The sequence below is a fragment of the Epinephelus moara genome, chromosome 15 (genome assembly GCF_006386435.1).
Source record: "Epinephelus moara isolate mb chromosome 15, YSFRI_EMoa_1.0, whole genome shotgun sequence".
NCBI lineage: Eukaryota > Metazoa > Chordata > Actinopteri > Perciformes > Serranidae > Epinephelus > Epinephelus moara.
The window spans coordinates 17,744,677-17,758,802 of NC_065520.1; the positions used below are offsets into that span (position 1 = coordinate 17,744,677).

The 14,126-nt window shown below is 42.5% G+C and overlaps 1 protein-coding gene across 4 annotated transcripts in view; it reads left to right on the forward strand.

The window, feature by feature from the left end:
- Positions 1-13,798, forward strand: part of zeb2b (zinc finger E-box binding homeobox 2b) — a 99,491-nt gene extending 85,693 nt beyond the window's left edge. For 2 of the 4 annotated variants that reach the window (XM_050063000.1, XM_050063001.1), the window contains exons 7-10: positions 1,996-2,104; positions 3,706-5,717; positions 9,668-9,848; positions 11,619-13,798. In XM_050063000.1, the coding sequence (XP_049918957.1) occupies positions 1,996-2,104; positions 3,706-5,717; positions 9,668-9,848; positions 11,619-12,190 (2,874 nt within the window). In that variant the 3' untranslated portion in view covers positions 12,191-13,798. The remainder of the gene's footprint in view (positions 1-1,995; positions 2,105-3,705; positions 5,718-9,667; positions 9,849-11,618) is intronic. The other 2 variants (XM_050063002.1, XM_050063004.1) reach the window with 1 other exon arrangement.
- The last annotated feature ends 328 nt before the right edge of the window (positions 13,799-14,126 follow it).

The window sequence follows — 14,126 nt, forward strand, 5'->3', positions numbered from 1 at the left end:
GAGCAAAAAAAGGGGCAAAATTCAACTTCCTCCACCAGAAACAGCCCTGTGACGTCCAGTAGAATCACAGATGATATCACGGCGCTCTGCGGTGTTCAGTCCCAGGTCGTGGGTGTTGTGTTGTGCTCTCTGAAGCGAGAATGACAGGCTCAGACTGTGGCTGATTTGATCAGATGTCAGCAGCCAGCACTTTCACCTGATCTACCAGCTGGGTGTAAACGTGAGCAGATGGGCCGGCCGAGTGAGCCGCTGTCCCAATCCTCATATTACAATGCTGTTGCTGCTCCCCTCCAGAGTCGAGTCAATGGCAGAGGGCTCCTATTCAGGCGCCGCAGGTCCTTCCACAAAGCCGGTTATCTTGATTTGTAAATTAGCTGGATTGTTTAAGTGGTAATCCTCCAGATGAGACTCGAGTCTTGGTGCTGCTCTGTAGGTGGCGCTCTGTTTGATGTGTGCATTCAAGACCTAAAAAAAGGTAACACCACTTCCTCTTCGGCGTGTTCATGAGACGCATGTATTCATGTGAAAATGTACATTTGGCAATTAGCGGCAAACTCAGGAGGAGCAGTCAGATTAACATAAAGAATAATGTCCTGATAGGTAAACATGTGCTCTGCTGTTCTGTCTCGTATGTTTACAAGCCTTAATACTCCTCCTCCTCTTAACCAATTAGCTGAAATATGACTAATTAGAGGTTATACATATGCAAACATCCAGTCAGGCCCCCGCCCACAAGCAGGAGTAGCAGCAGCAGCAGCGGCGGCGGCGGCGGCGTTCACACCGACACGAGCCATGAAGGAGAGATGGAGCATTCTGCCGGTGCCATTCACAATTAAGAGCGCAGAGCAATTGTGTCTTATTAGCAGTGGTGGCGAGACTAAACTTTACCGGGCAGGGGTCCTCAGGGGGGAAGTAAGGGGATGGCGGCGGCGATGGTGGTGGTGGAGGTGGGGGCGGAGGCAGCGAAGCAGCTGTTGCTGTTTGTTTATGCAACTCAGCAACATACGAGCGGTGGGGTCCCTCTCCGGCGCTTGGCGGGGCCCCCGACTCTCCCTGCTTGATCTTTGAAGGTTGGGGCTGTTTGAACAATTCCTCCCAGTCCTCCCAGTGTCCTGCGCGCCACCATCTGTCTCCCCAGGAATGTGGGTAGAGTCAGCACACACCCCAGCATTTGTCAAGGCTGAACTGGGAGGAGGGAGTGTTCTTCCCCCTAGCGAGCTCACAGAATATGTGTCCTGTTTTGTTTTTTTTATTTACTAACCGTTTAACGTCCTCTTGGAATTAATTGTTGCGAGAGTGACGAGCCAGGTTTACACATGCAGCGTTGTTGCCGTCGCCGGGTATTATATTTTGACTTCTTTTCTTTTCAGAGAACAGGCCGGTGTTTGAATTGCAAATTTGATGGATTGCAACTGATGTTTACCTTTGAACAGCGAATCAAGGCCGGGCCTATACGCTGTGTTCTGTATCCTACGATTATTAAAGACACGTTCAAGGTTTTTAGAAAAAGAGCTAATTACTGTAAGACATTTGAAAGGAGTACAAAGTGTAATTCAGATGGTGTGAATACAGGTATGCAGGGTGAAAGAGCCCACAGATGATTCTGAATACCTTTCAGACTGATTAGGCCCAAATTAATGAAAAGTAGATCAGATCGGCGCTTCTAATGAAGGGGAAACGCTCTAAAAAGACTCTTTCATTGATTCTATTTTCTGGGCTGCCAAATTCTAAAGGCATGCCTCCTTTGGCTGAGGAGCCAGGAAATTAAAAGGTATGTGATTCTCTCTGTTATCACCGCCGCCGCTGCCTGTAGTCGCTCGACGGAGGTGGGAGTAGAAAGCCAAGATGCTCCGCTGGCGACAGGAGCCGCTTTGGCTTGTTGCTTGTTGTCATGCCGACCGATTGTGATTATTTACTGAACTCTCACCCCCACGATGTTTGTGCATTTTCTTCTCAACGCGCATCCCTCTCTTTTTCTCTTCCTCCCTCCCGCAGCACCAACTGCTCAACCAAGCGGCCGGCAACCGCAAGTTCAAATGCACCGAGTGTGGCAAGGCCTTCAAATACAAGCACCATCTGAAGGAACACCTCCGGATTCATAGCGGTGAGTCGCGGGAGGAATGCCGCCCTGCCTTTTTGAATATTCATAAGCATGATTTAAGAACGCCATGAATGTGCAGAAATTCCTTTTGGTTTATTTTGGACCCTCCCTGCTGTTGATGGACACTGAACTCTGCTGTGTTAAGAATCAGCGCCGGTGCCAAGTACAATATTTGCTTAGAAATGCGTATGTGTGTGAAGCATATCAGCAAAATTCATTACAGTTATTAGCTTATTTGTCAGGAACAATGCCCATCGAAGAGGCCGAGTTGGCTCTGAAGGCTTTTTCTGATTGCTTTATTTTCTCCACCAAACTTTTATTGTATTTTCAGTAAATTTCTGGCAATTTGATACTGCACTGCAACTTTCCTTTTATATTAATTTATCTGATTCATTTATGTATTAATATATTCCTTTACCTATGTAAAACACTTTGAATTGCAAGTAATATTTGTAATATTTTGCAAAACCTTAAACCCTCTGGGTGGGAGATCGTTCTTTGCATGATCCTGTTTAAATCAATCTAAAAAAGGAACCATAACACATAGAGCATTCATTCTTTTTGCAGCTGAAAGCAAAGGCCTCTGCCTTCTTCATCATGTCATTACCTCACGTTACCTTACCCTACGTGTGGTGCAAATGTAGTATTTGGCCATACTTATGCGGGCATTTTCACGGGATTTTCCCCGCAATAACTGCGGGAGAACGTTGTTCGCATAATCCTGTTTTATAATGATCTAAAATAAAAATCATAACAGCTAGAGCAATTATTCTTTTTGCAGCAGAAGGCTAAGGCCTCTGTCTTCTTCTTCTTCTTCTTCTTCTTCTTCTTCTTCTTCATCATGTCATTACTTCATGTTAACTCACCCTAGGTGTGGTGTAAACGTAATATTTGGCCATAGTTACGCCGGCATTCTTGCAAGAATTTTCCCACAATAGCTGCGGGAGAACGTTGTTCGCATAATCCTGTTTTATATTCCTCTAAAATAAAAATCATAACAGCTAGAGCAGTTATTCTTTTTGCAGCAGAAAGCTAAGGCTCCTGTCTTCCACGTCATCATGCTGCATGCTTGTAATGACATGTGGTGCAAAGCCACGCAAGAACGTGCACATGCACCAGAGGAATGAACAATGAATGTACCTCAATGCCTTTGCACTTTGCTCATAAAAATGAGCATATCTGGAAAAACTAATTAATGTACATACTTCAAATAACTTCTGGAGTGTTAAGACATATTTTGTTTATGTTTCTACATTTTAAAATCTTTAGGATCCATAATTTTTGTGTGTTTATTTTCGAAAATCTGATGAAAAAAACATGTCAGATTTTCGTTTCTTTCAAATTCCTTCAAATTACAATCACAAACAATTTCAGTACTTTAATCAATTCTTATAGTTTATTGACTTCCATAACCTTTTAGCTCAGCTTGTATGGAGTTTAGGGATACGAAGCACATGAAGATACTCCAAGAAATGAGGTCACAATAAACAAAAATATCAATGTAGGCACTGTTCCCAATAGATAAACGGCACGAAACAAGCTACTACTTTGATGATATTATTCATGTCAGCCATTTTACAATCATTTTTGTTTGTTTGTTTCAGGTGAAAAACCGTACGAGTGCCCCAACTGCAAGAAGCGTTTCTCCCACTCGGGCTCCTACAGCTCCCACATCAGCAGCAAAAAGTGCATCGGCCTGATCGCTGTCAACGGCAGGATGCGCAGCAACATGAAGACAGGCTCCTCCCCGACCTCCGCTTCCTCCTCGCCCACCAACTCCGCCATCACCCAGCTGCGGCAGAAGCTGGAGAACGGCAAGCCGCTCTGCCTCCCCGAACACAACAACCACTTGAGCATCAAGACGGAGCCGCTGGACTTCAACGACTACAAGCTGATGATGGCGTCTCACGGATTCGGCGCTCCCGGGCCGTTCATGAACGGAGGCATGGGAGGGAACAGCCCGCTGGGGGTCCACCACAACTCGACGGCCCAGAGCCCCTTGCAGCACCTCGGGATGGCCGGGCTCGAGTCGCAGCTCCTGTGCTACCCGGGCCCGCTGGCGAACAACCTGAGTGAGGTGCAGAAGGTTCTCCAGATCGTGGACAACACTGTGTGCAGGCAGAAAATGGACTGCAAGCCCGAGGAGCTCTCCAAGCTCAAGGCCTACATGAAGGAGCTGGGGTCCCAGGTGGAAGAGCAGAAACAGGTGCTGACTTCGACGGGGAGTCAGGTCGGTCTTCCACTTGTCAATCACAACGGCGCCACCAAAAGCATAATCGACTACACGTTAGAAAAAGTGAACGAAGCCAAAGCCTGCCTCCAGAGCTTGACAACAGACTCAAAGAGACAGATTAGCAATATCAAACGAGAGAAATCCAACCACATGCTTGAAGGAGGTGTCGAGGAGAAGGTGCAGGAAAATAACATGTTTACACCTTATGCTTGCCAATATTGCAAAGAAACCTTCACCGGGCCAATACCTTTGCATCAGCATGAACGCTACCTGTGTAAAATGAACGAGGAGATCAAAGCCGTGCTGCAGCCCAGTGAGAATTTGATGCCCAACAAACCAGGGATATTCATGGAGAAGAACACCCACTTATCCTCCTCCATGTTGTCTGAGAAGGGACTCACTGGGCCCCTTAACCCTTACAGGGACCACATGTCTGTGCTGAAGGCATATTTTGCCATGAACATGGAGCCCAACTCGGAGGAGCTGCTCAAGATTTCCATAGCGGTCGGCCTTCCTCAGGAATTCGTCAAGGAGTGGTTCGAGCAGCGGAAGATGTACCAGTACGGCACCAACAGAACCCCACCACTAGAGCACAGGAACAACATGGATATGGTTGTCGGAACAAATAACCACCACACTCCACCAAAAGACTCTATGGCAGCTAGGTCACCTGTGTCTCTAATGAAACCTACTGACCCCATCACGTCCCCCTCCATAGCAGAGCTCCATAACAACGTAAACAACTGTGACAACCCGCTCAGACATTTGAAAAACCACCAGTACGGCAACAGCGCCAAACCCACAGGTGAAAAGTTGGACCACTCCCGCAGCAACACCCCCTCCCCGCTAAATCTGTCCTCCACATCTTCCAAAAACTCTCACAGCAGCTCCTACACTCCAAACAGCTTGACTTCAGAAGACCTGCAGGCTGAGCCGCTGGACCTCTCTCTGCCGAGACTAATGAAGGAACCCAAGCATGCACTGACTGTCAAAAGCAGACCGAAAGTCAACAGCATTACCATTGACCATAACAGCATCCCCTCTCCTCGAGAGCACTTCGAAGAGCCTTTGAACTTGGCCTATCTCAAGAAGGAATTCTCAGGCTCTACCAACAACGGAAACCTTGAAAAAAGCACTAGCCCCATCTTCGGCATTAACCCGTTCGCTGCCAAACCCCTGTACACGTCACTTCCACCTCAGAGCGCTTTCCCACCTGCCACATTCATGCCCCCGATGCAGGCCAGCATACCGGGTCTTAGGCCCTACCCGGGCATGGATCAAATGGGCTTCCTACCACACATGGCCTACACTTACGCAGCAGGGGCAGCTACCTTTGCCGAGATGCAGCAGAGGAGAAAGTACCAGCGGAAACCAGGTTTCCAGGTAAATAAGCCACCTGTGGTTTTTGCAAAAGCCCCAGGCTCACTCAGACTCCCTAAAATGATCTGAACTCATTTCTGTACTAATTAAAACCGACTTCAGAGTCAGGAGAGTTAAACACTCACCTGAGGTGGAGTGAGCTGGCAGAGGAGATGGAGATAAACAGCTGTGGCACGACCCCCGGGGTGGGGAGAAGTGAAGTGTAGTTAGTGGTGTCATGGAGAAGACGGGGCATTTTAGAGTTTCGAGTTTAGAGTTAATGAACCTTTTTGGTGATTGATCAGTCATTTTAGACCTTATCTGGCAAAGAAGACAAATATTCGACTTTCTGGTTTATAAATCGAGGTACTTTCTGACAAACAGTTATTTCACAATGCTTTCTACTGATTAGTAATCATTAGTTGGAATCCAGTATGTATTTTTTGCAGCTGTCTTGCCTAGATTTCAATCTCAACCCTGAATATCTGCACGTTTTAATTCAAAAAGCTCCGATTTACGCATAAAAGAACACATTGGCGCAAAACATCAAACAGCATCAGGTTCAAATAAATAACAGGAACGATATTGGCCCTAAAATCTCATCTCAATAAAGCCGTAATTGTTACCACTCTCCACTGTAAATTCTCCCCTCTGCTGTGTGTGGAATACATTAATGCTCCTGACTCCAGTCCTCCTCCAGCGCTGGCCTGAACTCAGATATTTTGTTATTAAATATGGGTGAAAGGCCTTTGTAAAAATGACAAAGGTGAGCCCCGGAGCTGTGCACTTCTCCGAAATTTCCCGTCGCAACTTTGCTGCATTTTAAAGAGAGCCACAGCCAAAATGAGCTCCTACATGTGGATTAATAATGCACAGTCTCCATGTTCATTACCACTGAATGCTGAAGGCTGTTTAACATAGAGGGAACCATTTTGATGAAAAAAAGTATTAATAATGTTTCCTATTCTAAGTTATTAAATTAGATTTTAAAAATACAGCTACGGGCGTTTAGTTCAAATTGATTGCAGAGTGATAGTGGTCCCTTCTTAAAACACAGTGCAGAGCTGTCCTCACATTATCACACACACACACACACACATGCTCATTGAAGGAAGCTTTGCTGGCTCAATATTGGCCATTAAGGTGCACCTTCTGATTTTAATCATTATATGAGTTTGCAATTTCAAGAATGGCTCACTCTGCCGCCTCTAATGTTGTAATATTGTTCATGTTTGAGACTAATCTTCATCATAAAAGAGAATTTTTAAAGGGAATCTGCAGAATTAACACTCCTGTACAAAATGAGACCACACTGAATACACCATTACGGCGGAGTTTCATAATGGGGAGCATGTCAGTTATAGATGGGCGATATTACGGCGGAGCTGAAAGTTTTATAAGAAATCAACGCTGGTATGTGCTGGTAATTAAAAATGCATGAGAACATGAAGCATAGTGTGATTGTTTGGGAGGAACGCTTCAGTTTACTGCTTTATCCAAGAACACAGGAGGTGATTTCTTTAAACATTAAGCGGCTTTTATTGAGATTAAAACAACATTTGCACACTTATGCGCCATATAATTGCATATAATGACGTACATTCATAAAATACTTTGTCGTTTTTTAAATAATTTAAAGTATTAAACTGATACAGAATCGAATCGTGACATTTTTCTGTGTCAGTATAAGTATGTATTTTTTAATTGTATAAACTATCAATATTAAGCTTTTGGTCACCCACTACAATCATGAAATAAATTCCTTTTTCAGTCCACTACATATATTTTGCTGCAATAAAAATAACTGAAGTGAGATTGAAAATTTTGATTCCCGCCACTTTTAAACTGCTTTTTGTGTGTGGTTTTGTGTTGCTAATGATTAGCATCAAGCAAATGACCACAGATATCTTCTGCTGACCTTGTCTACAAATTATCTTACTGTGTATAGAAGTTATATCAAAAGATAAAGCTTTCTATAGTTAATAATCCAAGAAATGACTGAAAAACGTAATGTACTTTCTACTGCAAGCTAGATTAAGCTAACACCAAAGCTAAAGTGGGTAAATTTTGTTGCTAAGCAGCTTTTCTTTTTGTTGAACATCCCTATAATGTCATATTAAGAGATTAGATAGTTTTCTAGAGTTCATATACTAAAAAAAATGTACTAAAAATGTTAAGTAATTTAATGTAGCTTCTACATCATGCTAGAGTGTTGCTTAAGTGAGTAAATGTTGACGCTAATAGCAACTTTTTTTCTTGTTGAACTTGTCTACAGTTGACATTATTGTGTATAGAAGTCATGTTGAGAAATTACAAAGCTTTCTGGAGTTAATGAAATAAGAAATGTGCTATACACTCCTACATCAAAGCTAGCTTGAGCCAAAGCTAAAGTAGCTAAATTTTGGTGCAAACTACAGCTTTTCTTCTTGTTGTACTTGTTTACAAACCACATTACTGTATGTAGAAGTTATATTGAGAGTTGATATAGCTTTCTAGAGTTAATAACTAAGATTTGTACTTAAATTGCAAAAGAATTTAAGATATGCTTCTACGCAAGCTAGTTTAAGCTAAAGCTAAATCGAAAATAACTAAATTTTGTCGCTAATTGCAGCTTTTCTTCTTGTTAAACTTACTGTTTACAGAACACTTAAAGAATATTGGGCTTTCTAGAGTTAATAAACTAAGAAAATGACAGAAATTGTAAAGAAATTTAACATATACTTACACTCAAGCTAGCTCAAGCCAAAAAGTTAAGCTAACGTAACTAAATTGCAGCTTTTCTTTTTGTTGAAGTTATTTACAACTTTACTGTATATGGAAGTCATTTTTAGAGATTATGTAGCTTCCTTGACTTAATTAACTGAGAAATGTACGGAAATTGGAAAGAACTTTAACATGTGCTTACACTGAAGCTAGCTCAAGCTAAAACTAAAGCTAAAGTAACTACATTTTGTCGCTAACCGCAGCTTTTCTTCCTGTTGAACTTATTTACAAAAGAACCTTACTGTTTATAATGGTCATTTTTAGAGATTATTGAGCTTTCTAGAGTTAATAAACTAATAAATGTGTTAACATTATAAGGAAATTTAACATATACTTACACTCAAGCTAGCTCAAGCCAAAAAGTTAAGCTAACATAACTAAATTTTGTCGCAAATTGCAGCTATTCTTTTTGTTGAACTTGTTTACAAACGACCTTACTGTATATAGAAGTCATTTTTAGAGGTTATGTAGCTTCCTGGAGTTAATAAACCAAGAAATGTACAAAAATTGTAAAGAAATTTAACATGTACACACTCAAGCTAGCTCAAGATAAAGCTAAAGTAACTACATTTTGTTGCTAACCGCAGCTTTTCTTCCTGTTGAACTTATTTACAAAAGGACCTTACTGTATCTAATTGTCATTTTTAGATATTATTGAGCTTTCTAGAGTTAGTAAACTAATAAATGTGCTAAAATTGTAAAGAAAATTAACATATGACTACACACATGCTAGATTAAGCTAAAACTAAAGCTAACGTGACTACATTTTGTCGCTAACCCCAGCTTTTCTTCTTTTGAAATTGTCTATTAATGACCTTACTGTATTTTGAAGTTATTTTTAGAGATTATTTAGCTTCCTGGAGTAAGAAATGTACTAAAATTGTAAAGAAATTTAACATATGCTAACACTCAGGCTAGCTCAAGCTTAAACTAAAGCTAACGTAACTAATTTTGTAGCTAATTCCAGCTTTTCTTCTTTTGAGATTGTCTATAAATGACCTTACTGTATATAGAAGTCAATTTTAGAGTTAGTAAACTAAGAAATGTACTAAAAATGTAACATATGTTTCAACATCAAGCTAGCTCAAGCTAACACTAAAGCTAAAGTAAGTGAATTAAACATTTAATAAATGCACTGCAGCCCTTTGTCACGCACCCAATTCATTATAATTTCTTGTTTTCTCTTTTTTATTTTCTCTCTGATTGTCAAGGGGGACCTGCTCGACGGTACACCAGATTACATGTCAGGGCTGGACGACATGACAGACCCCGACTCCTGTCTGTCGCGGAAGAAGATTAAGAAGACCGAAAGTGGTATGTACGCGTGTGACTTGTGCGACAAAACATTCCAGAAGAGCAGTTCCCTTCTAAGACACAAATATGAACACACAGGTATATACTGTTCTAGACCCTTATTTTAAACCCCATTGCTTTTTTTATGTTTTAAATGTTTGTGTTTCCGAATCCTCTCAGTATGAATATATATATTTTATGTTACCCCCCCTTTTTCTCCTTCTTTCCCTCTCTGTTTGACCCTTAAGTTGTATATGTAAACCGACACCTAACTTGCTTCTTCATTGACAGGATGCCAACGATTGAGTAGATCTCAGACGAGAAAGTTTGACTTTGTGACGTGTTTGAAGCTTTGTGTGTTCTTCTCTAAAATATCCATGTGAGATTGTTCCTTAAACGTGTAATGTGTAATTAATGCAGGTAGGCAAGCACAGGGAGCTATCTTTTCAAGTCATTGTACTCTTTATTTTCCAATCATATCCTGCTGTATTAACCATTTTGCTATCTTAAAAGACACACATCAATTCACCTAGATATATAAAGCCGGCAAAAGGCCCCTAATGCCTTTATCGGCCCCATTATTGGCGATAGATCACATCAGCGGAGTAGTGCTCAGAAGCTTCAGAGCGCTGATAACAAGTCTTTCATTATAGTTATTATACAGAGATCCTCTTTCACTAGGTTGCATCATTTATTTTATCCGCTATCTGTAGCAGAGCGCTCGGTGCTTTATGCAGCCTTCATGTTATCTGGTCGGACATAAAAGGGAGGGAGGGTGCACCGTCAGAACAGTGCGCTGAACTCTTTAAAAAAAAAAGGGGGTGCGTTATCTGCACAACGCCCCTGCATCTCCGAGCGCGACGCTTTCATGTTCGCGTCGCTGTGTGTTGTTTTTAACAATATTACGAGGCTCTGAAGTGCAGTTGAACCGGCCAGATGTTGGACAGAAGTGCAGTTTGAAAGCCTGTTGGCTGGTGGGCTCCAGTGTCAGAGGGGAGTCATGTGATTTGTGCGAGGCAGGCAGCCATATTTCCACACGTGCTGAACAGCAGTGAGTGAGGAAGAAGGAGCCAGAGTGAGATGTTTGGAAAGTTAGGAGTGGGAGTTTTTTTTAGGCACAAACGCAGGTAACTTTGAAAGCAACCCTGAGTGAAGAAGCTCGTTTAAGTTTTGGAGTGCAGCAGCAGCAGCAGCAGCCGTGTGGCCACATTACAAGCCGGAGGACATTTATTTAGCCAGACAGTTTATGGCCCCGTGTCATAAAACTATCTCACCCTGCCCTTGTGGCCAGCTTGGGTTTCTCATTTCTGCCTTGGCATCCGAAGCGTCCCGTCACATTTGGTAGACGGAGGAGCCCCAGCCCAAAACCTAATGGAGGGCCAGGCGTCACCATGAACTTGAATTGTGTTTGGAGATAAGCAGGGCAACCCCTCGGAGCCTCCCCCCTCTCCTCCCCCCACCAGCAGCACATCTCGGATTTGTTTACTCCTTTGTCGCGCCTTCTGTTTGTTTGCTTTGCAGTAGTTTATTTATGTTGCATTCATCAGCGTGGCACGCAGGCCTAAAATAAGTAGTTGTGGTTGAGTTTCTCCATGCTTTAACCACGGGAGGGAATTTCCATAATGTAGGCCCATGAATGCGAGCGCACTTTCTCATCGCGCTCGCAATTTGAATAAACAAATAGCCCTAAGTCGTAAGTCAAAGTTGGATTTAATGCTCCGTGATGTCATTTTACTCCATGCCATCCAATTCATCAGAGTTTTTCCTCAACGTTTTTTGCTTTCCTCTGACTTGTGTGATTTGTTGTAGCAGCAGGACGGAGCGAGGCAGGCCACTCACGTCCCCACTCTGTGTTTTGTGTCTCCGCAGGCAAGAGGCCACACCAGTGCCAGATCTGCAAGAAAGCCTTCAAACACAAACACCATCTCATCGAGCACTCCAGACTGCACTCGGGGGAGAAGCCTTACCAGTGCGACAAGTGCGGGAAGAGGTTCTCCCACTCGGGCTCCTACTCGCAGCACATGAACCACCGCTACTCCTACTGCAAGAGGGAGGCCGAGGAGCGGGAGGCGGCCGAGCGGGAGGCCCGCGAGAAGGGCCACCTGGAGCCCACGGAGCTGCTCATGAGCCGGGCGTACTTGCAGGGCATGACTCCTCAGGGTTACCCGGAGCTGGCGGAGCGCGAGGCCATCCTGAGGCACGACGCCGTGAACGGAGGGATCAGAGAGGGACGGAAGGAAGTGGACGGAACGTACGCGAAGATCGGACGGAGGGACGACGAGTTTGAGGAGGAGGAGGAGGAGAGCAAGAGCATGGACACGGACCCGGACACGTTGAGGGACGAGGAGGAGAACGGAGAGCACTCGATGGACGATAGCTCGCTGGACGGCAAAACGGAAACCAAATCGGATCACGAGGACACGATGGAGGATGGCATGTAATCGGCGATGACAACGGCGGCGGCGTTTCAAAAGCTTCCCATCTTAAGAGTTTTAAGTTTCTCTCTTTCGGTTCAGTATTCTTACCTGCTCGGTTTAAAACACCGTGTTTTAAGCCGTACGTGCACGTGCCTGAAGCTTCCGGGAAGCTTTCTTTGACAGACTCCTCGGGTGGAGGGGAGGGGAGGGGGGGGTGAAGATGTCTGCCGAACAAGACATGGACTCAAAAATCAATCTGGAGGAGGCGTCGAGGGAAGGGAGGCATGGGTTTGTGAAATAAGCTGCATTATGCAAACCGAACAATGAATAAATGAATACATTTCAAAAAATGTACAGTACTAAGGCCTAAAAATATGTGTGGTGCTAACCTCCTCAAATAAACCCCCTGTGTTCCATAGTATTTATAGCACAACTAGTGACTTGTACAAATTGCACTCCGCTTCTATAATCATGAACAAAAATAATAAAAAGTATTGCCTATGTATATATTTATACAGTGTTGGAAAAAGAGCAGTAGTGTCTGCACTACAGTCCTTCGATATTACCTTTGTTATCACCTACCTACCTACCTACCTACCTACGGTGTTGTCTTTAGTTTTGCCATGTTGCCCGGCCACAAACATCTCCAGCCACACTATTTTAGGCCTCTTCTTGAATCAAATGAAGGAATTTAAACAAAAAAGACTGTATGAAGGATGACGTTTCAAAGAGACCTTCGTTTTAAGGGAAAATACAGTTTATGGACAGATGGTATGGGGGAAAAAAATGAAGGACAAAGCCTTTGTAAGGTGTTTTTTGATAAGAAAAAAGAAGCCTTATATGCAAACCTTTTAACCTGTGTGTTTTCTGCAAGTGCCACCCTCGTATTGTGTAAAAGGAAGGTTACTTTTGTTCACCAGCTTCAGTATTATGAAATGGTTCACCGTTGTTCTTTGAAGCATCCGTGTCAGTATTAAGACTTATAGGCAGCAGTTCCTTAGTTTACATTATGTTGTGCAATGTTTTCTCAGTTTCTTTATTTTTTTTCTTTTTAACTTTGTCAGTATTACACCAAACATTTTTTTTTTCTGAAAACAACAAATTGCATTCGTTTTATTTGTAGGTTTTAAAAAAAAAAAAAAAAACATTATTTATGTGGCCCATTTTATATTTCCTAATTTTATTTATTTCATACTGTTGTGTACAGTACTATAGTTCTTCAATATATAGATATATTTTAGTAAAAAGGAACATGGTGTCGATCATAGGGGCAAATTTTACGTAAAGAGAGCATTTATTGTGTTTTGAAACATTGTGAAATGCGAAGTTTAATCTTATTTTATTTTATTTCCTTTATTTTCCAGTTACTGGAAAATTCCAAATTTGGGAACTTTTATACAATTGTGAAAACACTGTATTTTCGACTGAAAAAATTCCACTTTCTTCATCTTTGTTTCTTTTTTTAAGCTAAAAAAAATGAAGAGGGACTGTTAAATACTATGTATGATATCATGACTGAAGAAGAATCTTTCCTGAAATGTCTTTGTAAAAGTATTATTGAATTCTTAATTTGTAATTTCTCTTGAAAATGACCCTGCTCGAATAAAAGTAGCCAAATTACAGAGTACCAAACCCTCAGCGCTTCATGTTTATTCACAGAGAACAAACAGTGAGGTTTGCTTGGCAGCGCCGCGGCCCGAGTCACGAGGAGAAGTGGGAATCTTTCTTTTCTCATATACAGAAACCGCTGTGGATGAAGTCTTCTCATTATTATGTTAATTACATTCACTTTCAATTCACGCATCAAAGTGAGTTGACCCCGGCCCTGCTGCTCATTACGTCTCGTTTAGGTGAAGCCAAACATATATTCCACATCTCTCCACCTGTGTTTCTGCTACGATTTATACCCAGTCACACCACCACCATGTATAACCACAAATATTTAATATTTATTTATCAT